This window comes from Fusarium fujikuroi, chromosome FFUJ_chr02, assembly GCF_900079805.1.
Source record: "Fusarium fujikuroi IMI 58289 draft genome, chromosome FFUJ_chr02".
NCBI lineage: Eukaryota > Fungi > Ascomycota > Sordariomycetes > Hypocreales > Nectriaceae > Fusarium > Fusarium fujikuroi.
Window position 1 is genome coordinate 764,544 of NC_036623.1, and position 13,803 is coordinate 778,346.

At 48.8% G+C, this 13,803-nt stretch overlaps 3 protein-coding genes; 1 reads left to right on the forward strand and 2 right to left on the reverse strand.

The window, feature by feature from the left end:
- Window positions 1–1,544: 1,544 nt before the first annotated feature.
- On the reverse strand, window positions 1,545–4,622 carry FFUJ_05045 (related to ABC transporter protein (ATP-binding-cassette protein); the record flags this gene model as incomplete). XM_023571597.1 has 2 exons in its annotated part: window positions 1,545–4,009; window positions 4,058–4,622. 2 exons carry the CDS (start codon window positions 4,620–4,622, stop codon window positions 1,545–1,547), a joined length of 3,030 nt encoding a protein of 1,009 aa, XP_023425877.1.
- A 3,477-nt stretch (window positions 4,623–8,099) lies between these two features.
- Window positions 8,100–9,291, forward strand: FFUJ_05044 (uncharacterized protein; the record flags this gene model as incomplete). XM_023571598.1 has 2 exons in its annotated part: window positions 8,100–8,114; window positions 8,188–9,291. The coding sequence occupies 2 exons, from the start codon at window positions 8,100–8,102 to the stop codon at window positions 9,289–9,291; spliced, it is 1,119 nt and encodes a 372-aa protein (XP_023427147.1).
- Window positions 9,292–12,808: 3,517 nt separating this feature from the next.
- On the reverse strand, window positions 12,809–13,110 carry FFUJ_05043 (uncharacterized protein; the record flags this gene model as incomplete). XM_023571599.1 has 2 exons in its annotated part: window positions 12,809–12,960; window positions 13,035–13,110. The coding sequence occupies 2 exons, from the start codon at window positions 13,108–13,110 to the stop codon at window positions 12,809–12,811; spliced, it is 228 nt and encodes a 75-aa protein (XP_023425878.1).
- Between the last annotated feature and the right edge of the window lie 693 nt (window positions 13,111–13,803).

Here is a 13,803-nt window from a genome sequence, read left to right on the forward strand (position 1 = left end):
GCAACCTTCATATGCTTGAAGTTTTTGACCATCGGGCGATATCGATATCACTGATGCACAGGTCAAACTTTCATACAGAGGACAGATAGTAAATCGCCGCTTGGCACCCGGTTTGAACGCGCGACATGTTCCGTAGCGGCCTTTGCAGCTCGATCGTCAGGGGCCAGTGAAATCTGTTCCCAACAGCTGAATAGTCTAGATAGTCTAGACCAGCGACAACGGTGTCTCCTCATTGCACTAACCGTGCCGGCGCCGTTGTCTTGACGCCATCTCTCTCATACGGCAATAGTCATATGAGGAGTAACCAGCCAATCCAATAGTTCAGGTTGATACGTTATATGTCGCTTGGTTCGGCTATCAACATCTCGGTGGTTGCAGCAAGAGTTGATCGTCCTTGACGTGACAGTTTGAAGCAAGAAACAATGTCGGAGGATGTTCAAACGTGTTCAAAGTGGTAATCTCTATGTTGGATCAACTCCACTGCTGACGTATCCAGCATATCCCTGGTTGCAAAAGGTGTTAACGCGCCAGCCAGCCATAACGCACAGAGGGGAAGGAAACCATTCGTGACAAGCATCTACCACCTAAGCGACGGATGTGTGGGGGAACAACCGAGGATGATTTCATTAACGCCGCCTGAGAACGCGAATCCTTCGTTGTTACCAACGGTAACCGATTTGCTCGGAATCCTTTGGCCAAAGTTTGTGCTTTTAGCCGCATGAAAGTATGTGATAGTAACTTAGTAGGTTTGAATAGTTATCGCTCTCTCCCACTTGCCGTACTGGCTCTAGCACAGTACGCGGCTCAACAACATCGTTGACGTTGGTCGTTGATGTTCTCGTCATTGGGAATATGACGCCCGTTTTCGTGATTGAAACTTTTTGGTTGACTGTGCTCACCCTGGTCTCTCTCTACAGGGTGCAAAATACGACTTTTTCGGTTGTTTCCCAGTCAATATTTAATAGGTCGATGCTTCAAACCGCCATGAAACGATGACAGTGAAACTGTTATGGAGCACGGAGCACAACTCGAAACACTCATGTCCGTCAACGTGTTTGACGAGTGTCGATCCAGCCCCTCCTCGTTGTGACGAACCACAACGTTGTTGCTGTAGAATTCGCAGGGATATTGGAAGAAAAATGACCCTGAAACTGTAAAAGATCCTTGTGGGCAAACGTGATCTTCCGCCAGTTGAAGATGCTTATTGCAAAGGCCGATCAAAACTTTGTGGGATGATGTTAACTCTCAAAATCGCGAGAGAAGAGACATTTAGGCAAAATTAAATTCGTTTCAATGACGGACAGTACGAACCACAGTATCGGACGAGTGCCTTCCACAAGTTCCCTCCTTCGGTTTTATTGCAACAGAAAGAAGCTTTACTGCTTGCGTGCTGCTCCTGCTGGATAGTCTTGTCAAGCATATCAGGCAAGTACTACAGTAACAAGAAATATGAATTAATCCAAATTTTGATTTCGTCGTCTACTTTCTATCAAACTTAAATCCTTCTTCGTGTGAACGCCCATACAGGAAGATACTCCATCCTTTCATCTTCTCAATCGATGTCCCAGCACCATGCCAGCAAAGGCAATCAATCGATAAGCAGTCCCGATAGCTACCAAAACACCAATGTTGAGCCACTTGCGGTCAAGATGATATCCAGTCGCCTCAGCTGCGATGTCGACCTGAAAGAGGTATGCAAAAGGTGCCACAAGCTGCCCAAAGTACAGCTCCGCCAACCATGTAGCAGGAGATGCTCGCCAAAGCCACTCCATATGCCAATCCTTAACAGATGCCAGTGGAGGCGCGGAACCAGAGAGAATACCAGTGATGAGGGCAATCATGGTAGCAAACAGCGGTGCATCTTCACGTTGAACGACCATGCTTACGATACTTGCAAGGCCATAAATGCAGTAGAAGTACATCAAATTGGTGAGGAATGCAAGACCCCAGTCGATGATGGGCACAGACAACAAGAACAAGGGCACGGTGAAGTGCATGCAACCAAGTGCCATACGAGGAAAGACCGAAATAACCTTGGCCAGGAAGTAAGCCAGTCGGGAATGACCTGCTTCAGCCTCTCGCCTGTACAAGAGTGTCTCTTCGGAGAACAGCTTGACTCCAGGGGCACCCGCAACAAGACCAATGGCAATGGCAATAAGAAGTGCGAACTGGGGTGCAGAGAAGAAGTCGATAGCTGTCGACAAGACCTCATAGGGCTCGTGGAATAGACCGACAAACATAATACCGTTCTTGGGGTTGTTGGCGAGACCGAGCAGCGCGCCTGCGAGAACAGCAAGACCCATCTCGGCAAACAGAGCAGCCCTCGCGCGGTATTGCTGAAGCATTGCACGGCAGAGGCAGAGCCATCCCTGTTTGATATAGGGAGCACCTCGCTTCTTGAGGGCCTGACGCATTCCTGTATCGCCCAACATCGTGGACCTGATGCTTCTGCATTCGAAAGCTTCTTCTGATTTGCTCTGGCGCATCTTAGCCCAGTGCGAGATCAGTGCTTCCTTGGAAACATCACCGGCACTGTTGTATTCCCGACCGTTACCAGTGATGATGTCGGTAATTACATCAGCATGGTTGCTGTGCTCTGGGAATTGGAAGCCCATGCTCTCGAAATATGTCTGAGACTCCATTTGAGGGCCTTCATAAATGGTCTGTCCGTTACCGAGCAGGATGAGGTTATCAAACAGGTCGAAAATTTCAGTTCGCGGCTGGTGAATGATGACAATGATGGAGATGCCGAGCCTTGCGATGGCCTTGAGCGTGCGCATGATGGATGATGCTGCGGTAGCATCCAAACCACTGGTTGGCTCGTCAAGGAAAATAGCCATTGGCGCAGCTGCCAATTCCATACCTATACTCACTCGCTTTCTCTGACCACCACTGATGACAGGCTTGCCAACACTACCGACCCGAGAATCTCGCACGTGCGAAAGCTCTAGACAGTCAATCACAGACTCAACATGAGCTTCAACATCTTTCTTGCTCCAGTTACGAGGAAGCCGGATACGTGCCGAGTGCACAATGTTCTCGTAAACCGTCAGCTCTGGTAACACGATATCATCCTGAGGCACGTAGCCTGTCAACTTCTTGTACTGCTTCATCTTGCCTGGAGTATTGTTGACCGCAACGATACCGCCAGTGTTGCTTGTTTTACCCATCAAAACATTGACAAAGGTCGATTTACCAGCTCCTGAGCCACCCATAACAGCAACCAGCTGTCCCTGCTCAATAGAGCCTGTGACGTTCTGAAGAATGGGCCTTGGGCTCTTTTTGGGATGAAAGACTAGATCGGAGTATCTGAAGGAGAGACCGAAGTTGGTTGCCTCGGCTGCTCGTCGCATGGATTCAACAAAAGCTTTGAGCTGTGGGTTGGCCTCCATTTCTTTCTGCTCTTGTTCCGAGCTGTAGACGCTGTTCCGCGAGAGAGTAGCCTCAAACCCAGTTCGGGTGCGCCCCTCTCGGAAGTTTTGTCCGTATGGTGAATAAGGACTGTAGCCGGGTTGCATTGGAGCCATCTCATTATCTTGATCTTCGGGCACCTCCTTGTATCCCCGTCCAGTGATGGTCGCTTTGACAGCCCTCATAGTCTTGTGTCTCTTCAGGGCACCAGCATGAGCCTTGGATGTTCTCTGCCATCGTGAACGGAACATCAAGACGAGCATACCGACAAGGAGGAGGAAATCGATGATGACCAGAACGCCCACAGGAATCAGATACCTCTCGAAGAAGGCACCTTCCGGACACCTGCTACCAGATAGGCATGGTGTTGGAGTCGAAGCACCGGGCTGGCAATAGGAGCCGGCAGGGCATCTAATCTTCTTCATGCCCTTGTCCTCCAAGGGGCAATAGTGGCCCGCTTGGCAAATAATTGGCTCGAAAACTCCCATTCCCACGTTTGTGCCGTTCAATGAGCAAGTCATGCCCGAGAGACGTGCAACTGTGCACTTCTCGAGAGGAGGACACGATTGAGGGAGTGAATTGATGGTGTTGTTCTGGCCTGTAAAACGTCAATTTCGATTTCAAGCAACCTAGTCAGTGAACTTACAAAGGAAACCCTCTTTACATCCATACTTCTGCCAGGAAGACACGTTCTGCAGCTGCAGAGGAAGGGCACCAGGCCGCCAGCAGGGTGCAGCATCAATAGGAAGCTTATCGTTAAGAAGCTGATATGTGGTTCTGTAGAAACTGGTCGAGAAGCTCGATCGGTTGGTGCCAGTACAGTCTCGGTCGTAAACATTGAGCGTGTTCTTGTCCTTCAATGGCTTAAGAGAACGGCTCTTGGAGTCCCATACGAGATCACCTCCGACAGGAGGGTTAGAGTTGTCTTCCATGGGTAGATCGAGTGAGCCCTTGGGATTCTTGGCCTTGTACCATTTTCCACTTGTGATGTTGTATACACCTTGTGTTTGGTTTCCAATGCATTGCCATGCTGCTTGGCCATTATCGAAATTAGCTCGGGCTTCGGCGAGCTTATCGAGTCCAGGTAGCGCACGAAGAGCGCAAAGACATGCAGTTGTGTCGAGGAAGCTTGGTGTATCGGGCCTGGCACCAGGAAGGAAAGGTTGTTGTGGTAGCTTAGCGTCGTCGACGCCATAGCTTGAAAGCGACATTGTGGCGTATCACTTGTTGCTCAAAAAGGTAGAGGTTATTGACAACCTTGACTCTCTATACCTCACTTGTATCCTCGTGGGAAAAGACGAGGAATGATAACGACAACACTCATCATATCAAGCCAGCAGGGCGGCATGTACTACATCTTATAAGCTGGCTGGGACTTTGTGATCCTACAACCTCAATGAGGAAGAAAAAATGAAAGTCATTGCCTGAGATCCATACGGGATTCCGAGCCCAGGGTTCGGACTTGGGATCTACCATTCAAGGAGCCTGAATGAGACTCATGCAATGGACCTTGGGCAGTGCTTGTCAGATTTTAGTCTCCGCGATGGATGCACAGGGTTGTATCATCCATTCTCAAAAGGCGGTGCTCGAGAATCCTACTAGGGTTTCAAGATATTGTAATATTTACAGTCACTTCTGAGCGGAGAGTCGGAGCGATTATCTCGCCATTGGCCAGGCCGGCTATACGAGAAAGAGACCATATTCCTGTGACGAAGCAACGTCGTGCTGAATGATATGTCTTGATATGGAATCCAGGTTCTTTAGCGATGGGACGCCAAGAAACGCCGTCAGCCTCTTTTCTCTTTCTCCATATTGCCGATGCCAGCAGCCAATGCTTCAACAACAAGGACAAGGCCAGGGTCTGTTACATCAGAGGCGGCAGCTCTTGCGGGTCGTCAGCGCCTGGTCAAACCAGATAAAGCCTAGGTCGAGGCGCATTTGCATCTGCTCAGCTCTGACTCCTCTGAGTTGTGGGGAGCTAAGGCTTAGCGAAAACGATTTTCAATAGGAAAGGAAGACGTAGGGCTGATCTGACTTGGTCAACTGAAGTCCTCTATGGGATGACCATGTCACTGACCAGCTGGTGTTTCAAGGAAATGGCTCGATAAGGTCTCATCTCGCGCTACGACGCCACCCTCATGGCTAGGAATATAGATGTCAGCAATGACGTCGAGCCGCGAGATGATGTTTGGCTGGATTTGTTAGCTGCGCGATCTTATTCACCCAATATCCACATCTTATTTTAACGTCCCTGGGAGCTATTAATCGATGAAACCCTAGACAAATTCCCATTCTGATCGACACGGACCAAAAAAAGATTGCTATCATGCAGTCTTGGTGGCAGTGTCAGCGATAACGATGAATCCTTTCTCGAGGCTCACGGCATGTGCTTCGCTTTTCGGGTCCGACCAGACGCGATGATACCGTCATGTCAGCACTCATGTTACCTTGAGTGCCGATCTTTAGGAGAGGCGAGAAGATGCAATGCAGCTCAGCTCGCCAATCCGATGCTGGATGAAGTGGTTGGGTTTACGTATTCTCCTTGCGCCTCTGCTCTGTGTTAGAAAGCTGTACGCACACTACCAAGGCATATTGGTCTTGCCGCCCAACAATATCTCCTTCGAGTTATTGGTGTTGAACCGGAAGTGATTTCATAATACAACTGCAACAGCCTGTGATAGCAAGTGTATCACAGCACCAACAAGGTATCTCTTATGATTCTGCGCAAATAGCCATTACCAATGTTTATAAACGAAACTATTCCGTCAAGCATCGCCGGATATTTTACCAATACGCTCGAAACGGACATTTTGCTTGACTCATGGTCCTGTGGGACACGAAAGGGAAGCCGTCGAAAGTTTATCTTGTCCTGTGAATGAAGAATAAGGAGAATATGCTGTACTGATAATGACTGCGAGAGAAGCCTCTCGCTTGTCATAAAGACCAAGGCTATCATAGTGGGACAGTGATCGATGGTCTATGGTTGTGTTCAAGCACAGCGTCCGAAGTGCCGGCCAGTCTCACGACCACGACCAGAGAGAGTAATGTCTCTAATATGAACGTGTTTCTGGATCTCAAAGACGTCGTTTCGAAGACTACGACGTTGGAGAAATAGAGAACTTTCAACATCAGCGATGAGTATAATGAGACTGTTAGGTTGGCTAGGGGAGGAAAGAAAACTCAGGACCTCGACTCTATATAACAGAAAAACTGAGGTAAGTTAGCACAAGTTAAGCTTAAATTTAGCATAAATCTAGGATACCTTTTGGTAAGTTTATTTTGACACCTTATATTAAGGTCCGGTGTTTTCTTGCTCCCGGAGGGCTGGGCGACGTATCTGGCTGATGCTAAAGCTAGTAAGAATGTTAAACCGAGATTATCATTTGAGACGACAAAAATCGAGAACTTATTGCTCACCGTATAAGCAGCTCTGAAGAAACCAATCACCGGAGGGTTATAACAGGATTCAGATTAAATGTCAGAAACAGAGTGCTGTGAGTACAGGGTAGCGAAGCCGCATGAAGCCATACAAGTTCCAGATGGAGCACGATTCTATGGCTTCAGAAAGTGGTGGGCTGTTGTAGAGATAAGGAAGTCTCCCTCCTTCAATCTGTCAGATGAAGCCATTGTATTGATAAAGGTCTTAGAGAAAGGCTCTTTATCTCACACGCAGAAGTTGAGATTCCCCGTCATAGTAAAGTCTCTCTATCTGCCGATCAAATGACAATGGCACTGCATTTAAAGTCGTGAATAACCTGTAATCATGGAGGAATGAAATCGTCAATCTCACTTCACGAGAGCACTGCACAAATGTCAAGATCATAGAAGAATCTAGCGTAGTTATATCGAATCTGGATGCCCATGTAGTATAAGGTAGATAAGAATAAAGATCTTCCTTTTCACAACTCTGTGATATACTAGGCTAAGATTCAGCTCTATCCCTGGTATTTACAGAAGAAATTGATAAACATAGAATTGAGTGACTATCAATTGGTCGCGACGCCTCTTTTCTAACTCTTCGTGATGTGTTATTGCACATGCCGGAAAATGGAGGGCCATGTCAACGACGCCCTTGAACTCTACTGCCAGCCACTCCGACTCTGAAGGGCTGAGGACATGTCAGTTACACTTATGAGCTGCCCGAATCCGACTGGCAAGTTACTCAGTCAAATTAGAAAGGAGGGAACAATGGTATGATGAATCACTTGTATGGCTGTTGTCTTTCGTCTTGTGATGTCTGTTGCGGAACACAGCGGGGGGATTCCGACAGTGGAGGTCTTCCGAACTCGGAACCGAGGCAACAAAAACAATGAAAGACAGTGTTAATGTAAAGAAGGAAATAAGAACTCTCAATGAGTTATCTTGGGCTCGTCCAGCTGAAATTGATGTCGAATGTACTCCAAGAGTGTATTGCAATCAATAGTTTGTGATTGGACGTACGTGTAGATGCGGTGTGAGATCTTCGGTAGCGGGAGCCGAATTCTATGTTATCTCAATTGCCTGCGTCACCTCCTCAAAACTAACAGGAACTAGGTACCTTTGGTTAGTGCTCGAGTTGGCTGTGGCTTGCCTAGGTACCTAGTCAACGAGGGGTTCGTACCTGATTTGCAATCCAGTTCTTCCATTCACAACATAAACATTGTTGCTTTGTCCTGTTGACCGGCTGTCAAACAACACATCAAGAAATAATGAAGATTACCCAGGTAAGTCCGATCAAGCCTCACTCACGTCAATCTCTGTCGGGGGTCCTGGACTTTTGCTGATAGCCCATGATAGCTTTGGTACTATCCTATCAAAGGACTTCGAGGCATTCAAGTCGAGTCGGCCAAATTAGGCCCACAAGGGCTTCAGTATGACCGTCATTTTATGCTTTACAAGATCGAGAAGTCGGGCGAATTCAGCAAGATCCAATTGTCCGGTCACCCAGAATGCAGCCTTTTCGCACAAGAAGTCGTTGGCGACAAGATCCGGGTCAAGTACCTGATTCCAGAAGAACCACTTGTGCCGTGGAAACCAGAGCAGGACACTGTACTTGAAGTCCCAATTGAACCGGAGATCACTGAATTGAGCAAGGCCGACGTCAGCCTACATCAAAGTCGCGTTATTGCATACCGCATGGGACCCAAATATGATGCATGGTTCACCGCTTGCTTTGGTTTCGAGACAGCTCTCGTCTTCATTGGCGATGGTCGACGCCCTGTGCTGGGAACATTCTCTCCCAAGAGTCAGGCTACTCCCCCGCCATGGCCAATGCTGCTTCTCAACCACCTTTTAGGGAAGAAAGCCACCGAGGATGATTGGATTACCTTTACTGATTGTGCGCCCTATCTGTTCACCACAGAAGAATCACTCAACAACGTCAAAGCCCGGCTATCGACATGCGATGTTGAAATGAAGGCTATGCGACCTAACATTGTTCTGGATGGTGAGACCGCATGGGATGAGGACTTTTGGGCACAACTGACCATTAATGGAGCCCATCAAGTAGCTCTCACCAAGATGTGCGGACGATGCACCTCGCTCAACGTTGACTACTCCACCGGCCGTGCTGCCAAAGGGGAGCGTGGCACGGTACTCAAGAAGCTCATGTCTGACCGAAGAGTCGATACTGGATCAAAGTATTCTCCAGTCTTCGGCAGATACGGCTTTCTAACCAGTAACCCCGGTGGCGATACGACCATATCCATTGGTGACAGTGTGGAGGTGACCAAGAGAAGCACTGAGCGTACTGTATGGGATTGGGCATTGGGGGACCCCAAAATCGCAAAATACTACCAGTCTTCCTCAGATACGAAGTCGAGCATACCCATAGTTCTATCATTCTGGTTGACGGCTGCGGCTCTGCTGGGCCTGCTACCGTGTTGGCTTTTACTTGCCTGAATAAACATACCCATCTCTTCGATCAAGGTACCCGAAAGAGTGACAAGTGCAGCAACGTTGCCTCAGCGAACCGCCCTCAAACTAACGGCCGATATCTTTGAATATGCACAATCTTGCAAAGAAGGCAGCTCGTAAGAGCAGATGTGACCCAAACCAGTTTTGTGTCCGGCCGCAAACGCCCAGTGTCCGTCCGACATATCTCGGTGCGGGAGGCCGGAGGGGTGGGGACTGGGTTCAGCCCTTGACCTCCGACGCCGAGACGGAGCGGTCTCTCTTCGGCATGGCAGTGTCCGTAAAGGGCCGGAGGCGAGTAGTCACACGCAACTGACAACTTCTTGTCCGAGCATCTGGAAACGTTCCATCAACTCGTGCATTCTAATGATTTGCCGAAGTATGACGAGGTCGTCACACGAACTGGTCGCACAAAAGCCCTAGCACAATCTGAAGAGCATGGCATGCCCTGCCACTCCGATCTTTGAGTGACATGAATGTGCATGGTCAAAGAGCTCGTCAACTGATGCTTGTGAGGTTTGAAACAAAGCGAGACAGGGCAAAAGAGTTCGGGCCAGTCTCTAAGCGAACCACCAACGGGCCAATGAGTGAGGCGAAAGCCTGAATTAACAATGATACTATCATGTATGCTCGGACAGCTCGCAAAGCACCTCAAAAACTCCGGGTACGTTCCCCGATGGGACCGTGTCGGCCGGGCGGGCGGGATGTCGGATCCGTTAACCATGGGGGTGTGTCGTGCCTCGTGATAGTTGTTAAGGTTGTCGGCATGACTCAAGATAGTTCCGTAGAAACGAGCCATGATTGAATACCAAAGTTTATATGGTGGTTGTGTGTATCATACCTGTTATCGAAACATTTGCGAGGCTGTAAGCGTCTACGTCAGGATTGGCGTGTTTCGGTGATTAGGAAAACCCCTGGTTCGTATGTAGACGTTGCTCTCCACCGTTTGAAGCGTTAAGCTGGGGGACCTGGGCTCGCGAGTGCACCGTGTGTAGAGTGGAAACAATACGAGACAGCTTCTAAGTTGTTCTGGAAGGCTTCTGGTGAAGATTGGTCTTTTTGGTGGGCCGCTAAGAGCGTCGATCAGACTGGGGGCGGCGTGAAGCCTAGAATAGCATCACGCGCGTTAAAAAAAGGTATCCATAACTAGCTCTGTCAACGATGTCGGTGCTGGTGCTCCCTCAGAGTGAAGTAGGTGCTGTAGCTTCTTTTCCTTCGCTGCGCCATGGCACAGACACAGACTGCGACGCTCCACAAGACTGCCACAGCCATCCGGATGTTTTCCATTAGAAGATGATGCACATTATTCCACGTAAGCTTGTGTCTGGTAATGGAAGTTGGTTGTCCATGAGCAAGGCGATCGCATTGACCCGCGCAACCTAGTCCAATCCAGTCAAAATGGCTCGGGGAAGGGAAGGGTAGGGAAGTGAAGTAAGCATCCAAGCGAGGTGCTAAGAGAGGAGAGAAAAGTTTAAAGTGGTGTTGTAATGAGAATGTTGAAAAGGTAGGATCGTGATGAGATGAGACAAGAGATCTACACGATGGTGCACGCACGCACTGGAAGAGAAGGCAGGGACTCAATACGAGCGAGACCCGAGGCGGACGATAGAAGAGGAAAGGGCAACCAATGCCGTAGGTAACTTTAGTAGGTTAAGGTAAGGTAAGGTAGGTGTGAGGGGAGATTACAGGACTCTGGCCTCTTTCCTCACTGTCCAATGTCCACCTCACCTCTTACCTCAAGTTTCTGGGCCTTGCCTTCCATCCATTGGGGTTGGGGATGAGAAGGCAGCCTAGGCAGGTACCACTAGTCAGCAGCTACTGTGCCTAACGTCGTGAACTTACTCGTAAACTCCGGGCCAATCAAGGCTCATCAGATTGAATTGCTAGGCTTCTTGTATAAGATGGAGAGACTGGGGAAAACTCCCGCTGAGGTAATGATACTACTAATCAAGATCTTGTTCATGATTCAGTTTCACATCCACCTCGTCGATGATGATGACGATGACAATCACTTAGTTAGCTAGTATTTAGTGGTAGAGAAGGATTCAAAGCTAGAAGTAGAATGTTTTCATTTATGACGATAGCAATACACTAAAAGTTGATGCGTGTGTTCCTCTCATCCTCTTGATATCCTCTGGTTCGCCCCGTATCTGTCTGGCTTGAGCCATAGTCTATGTCGAGCGCCGACCCTAAAAAAACACCAGTCCCATCCATAGAAATCGTTGCTTTTCTGTCCTTGCGCCATGAGCCAAACCGAAAGTTTTGCTGGCTCCAATAAGATGAGGTCATAACGACGTTCCCCCATTGACTTGTCTCCCACCCAAAAGTACTGTCAGCAGCCAAAGTTGCTTCTGGCAGTGGAGGTAGGTTGAGGAGATAAGACCAAAGCGTGGGGTAAACCCTCCGAAAGTAAGAAAAGAAACAAGAATATTAAAAAAAAAAAAAAAAAAAAAAACCAACAAACACCGTTTTGATGCAGGCGATGAACAACAAGCCAGGTATTACAAGGAGGAGAAAACGGAAAGGAAAAGGGGGAAAAGGAGAAGAAATGAAGAAAAGAGACAACATCAAAAGAGACCAGTCAGGATCACCTGTAACAGATCAGATCTCCTAAATGGGAAAGTTCGTAACTGGGACTGTAGATTGGAGGAGAGCTCCAGCAACATGACACGTCTAACAGTCTGGTCTTCCCATCGTTGCGTTGCGTTGAGTGTTAGGCTGGTCTGGCCTGGCCCTGTAAGCTTGGGTTGTCGACTTGGGTAGGGCCACAAGCGAACAAGACGCCGAGACAGAAGCGTTGGAGCTTGGTGAGCTAGTGAGAGCTCCAAGTCGCAAGGACCAAGGGCCAAGGGGGAGGGGGTGACTAGTGCTGCACAATTCCGAAAACGGGCCACAGGTCCCTGTGAATGGAATCTCCCACGTGGAACGTGCAGGGCGCTATTCCGTCATGGACTTCAGAGGCAGAAGCGTACATAATAAAAAAGTCAAAGTCACCCAAAATACCACCGTTTGGCCGAATATCCAGAGGGGACACTGACACAGCCCGACTGAGTCACTGTATCAGCTCCTAATGTACTCCCAGTTGTTTGTTTGTTGGTTGATGTCTCGTCCAGTGCATGCGTATGTGTTGTTCTTCGAGGCCCAGCTCAGCTCAGCTGAACTGGACATGATAGGAAATTTCTCAAGCCAGTGAGTTTAAGTCGAAATGACGTTGTGTGTCAACTGAAAGTGAAAAAGAAATGCTGTGATGGGTGCACGCGAGGGGGTGTGTGACGGTTCGGTAGCCGTGCATCCAGAGCCAGCTCCGGGCTGCCGTTCCGCAGTACGTAGCGCACTGTAGTGTAGCGTAGCAGCAAGTAACTTGTGCAAAGCGCAATCAAATCAAATGCCCATGCTGAGACCATCTTCTCTGATCGCAAATGTGCATCTGCACCGAGACCAAGAAGGAGAAGCTTTCCACTTTCTACTTGGGTTGAGCCTCTCACGTTTTGTAAGTCAGGCCATCTCAGTGGGTGCCGAGCGAGGTTGCAGAAGCAGAAGCAGAAGCAAAAAGTGAAAGTGCAACAAAGCAGCTGCACACCCATTTTCGCATGTGGCTGCCAAAGACTGTCTCGGCATTAAGTGACTTGCGCATGTACACACAAGCCGTTAAGCAGACTGCGTGCAAGGTCGGCATAGGTGAAGCTTGCAGTAGGTGCACTCCCAGATCATCCAGTGAGGACCGGACCGACAGTGCTGGCAGATCCACTGGACAAGAGTGTTGTCCGACTTGATCATTCGGAACTGGTGGGCGCAAGCGTTGGCCATTTTGTCGGGAATTGTGGCGGTGTTGTGGGTGGTACAGTAAAGGTGTAGATGCTGTCGAGAGTCTCTTGAGCCCTCTCACAAGATTTGATGGCCTGATTGGATGCGGCTATGTTCCTGGGGGAATACAATATTAGCCTTGCATGCATGCATGAGACAGACAGACAACCCAACATGGGCTGTATGTAACTTGTAAGCAGATATGTTAGATGCGGTATGCTGAACGCAACCTCATGTCCGCTCTTCCTTGGACTTACACGATAGCTGTTGTATGAAGCGTCAGGGCTTTCAAGGCGGAGTGCGGTGAGATGTTGATAATGCAGTGCAACAACAGGATGAGAGCTGTCCCTTTATGGGTGTAAAAGGTGAGATTTGAAGTAGTAGAGTAGGCAATGTGTCAGAGTTGTTGTGGAAGACGTCGTGATTCATCAACAGCTGAGTAGAGGGAGGAGGAGCACAGGTCTTTATACTTGAGAACGGGAGCGAGGAGCAGGCGAAGTGACAGAGTTTCGGTGTTGGTGTCAGTTGCACGCTCAGTCGGTCGTTGCAGTGCAAGCAAGGCAATGCAATGCGGTTCAAATGTAAGGTACAGAACAAAGATCAGAGTTCTGATATGATGTCGTTTGCAAGGAAGGACTGTCAAACGGCAAGCCGGGATGAGGAGGGCCGGGATGAGGCTTGCAGCAACGGGCCTGG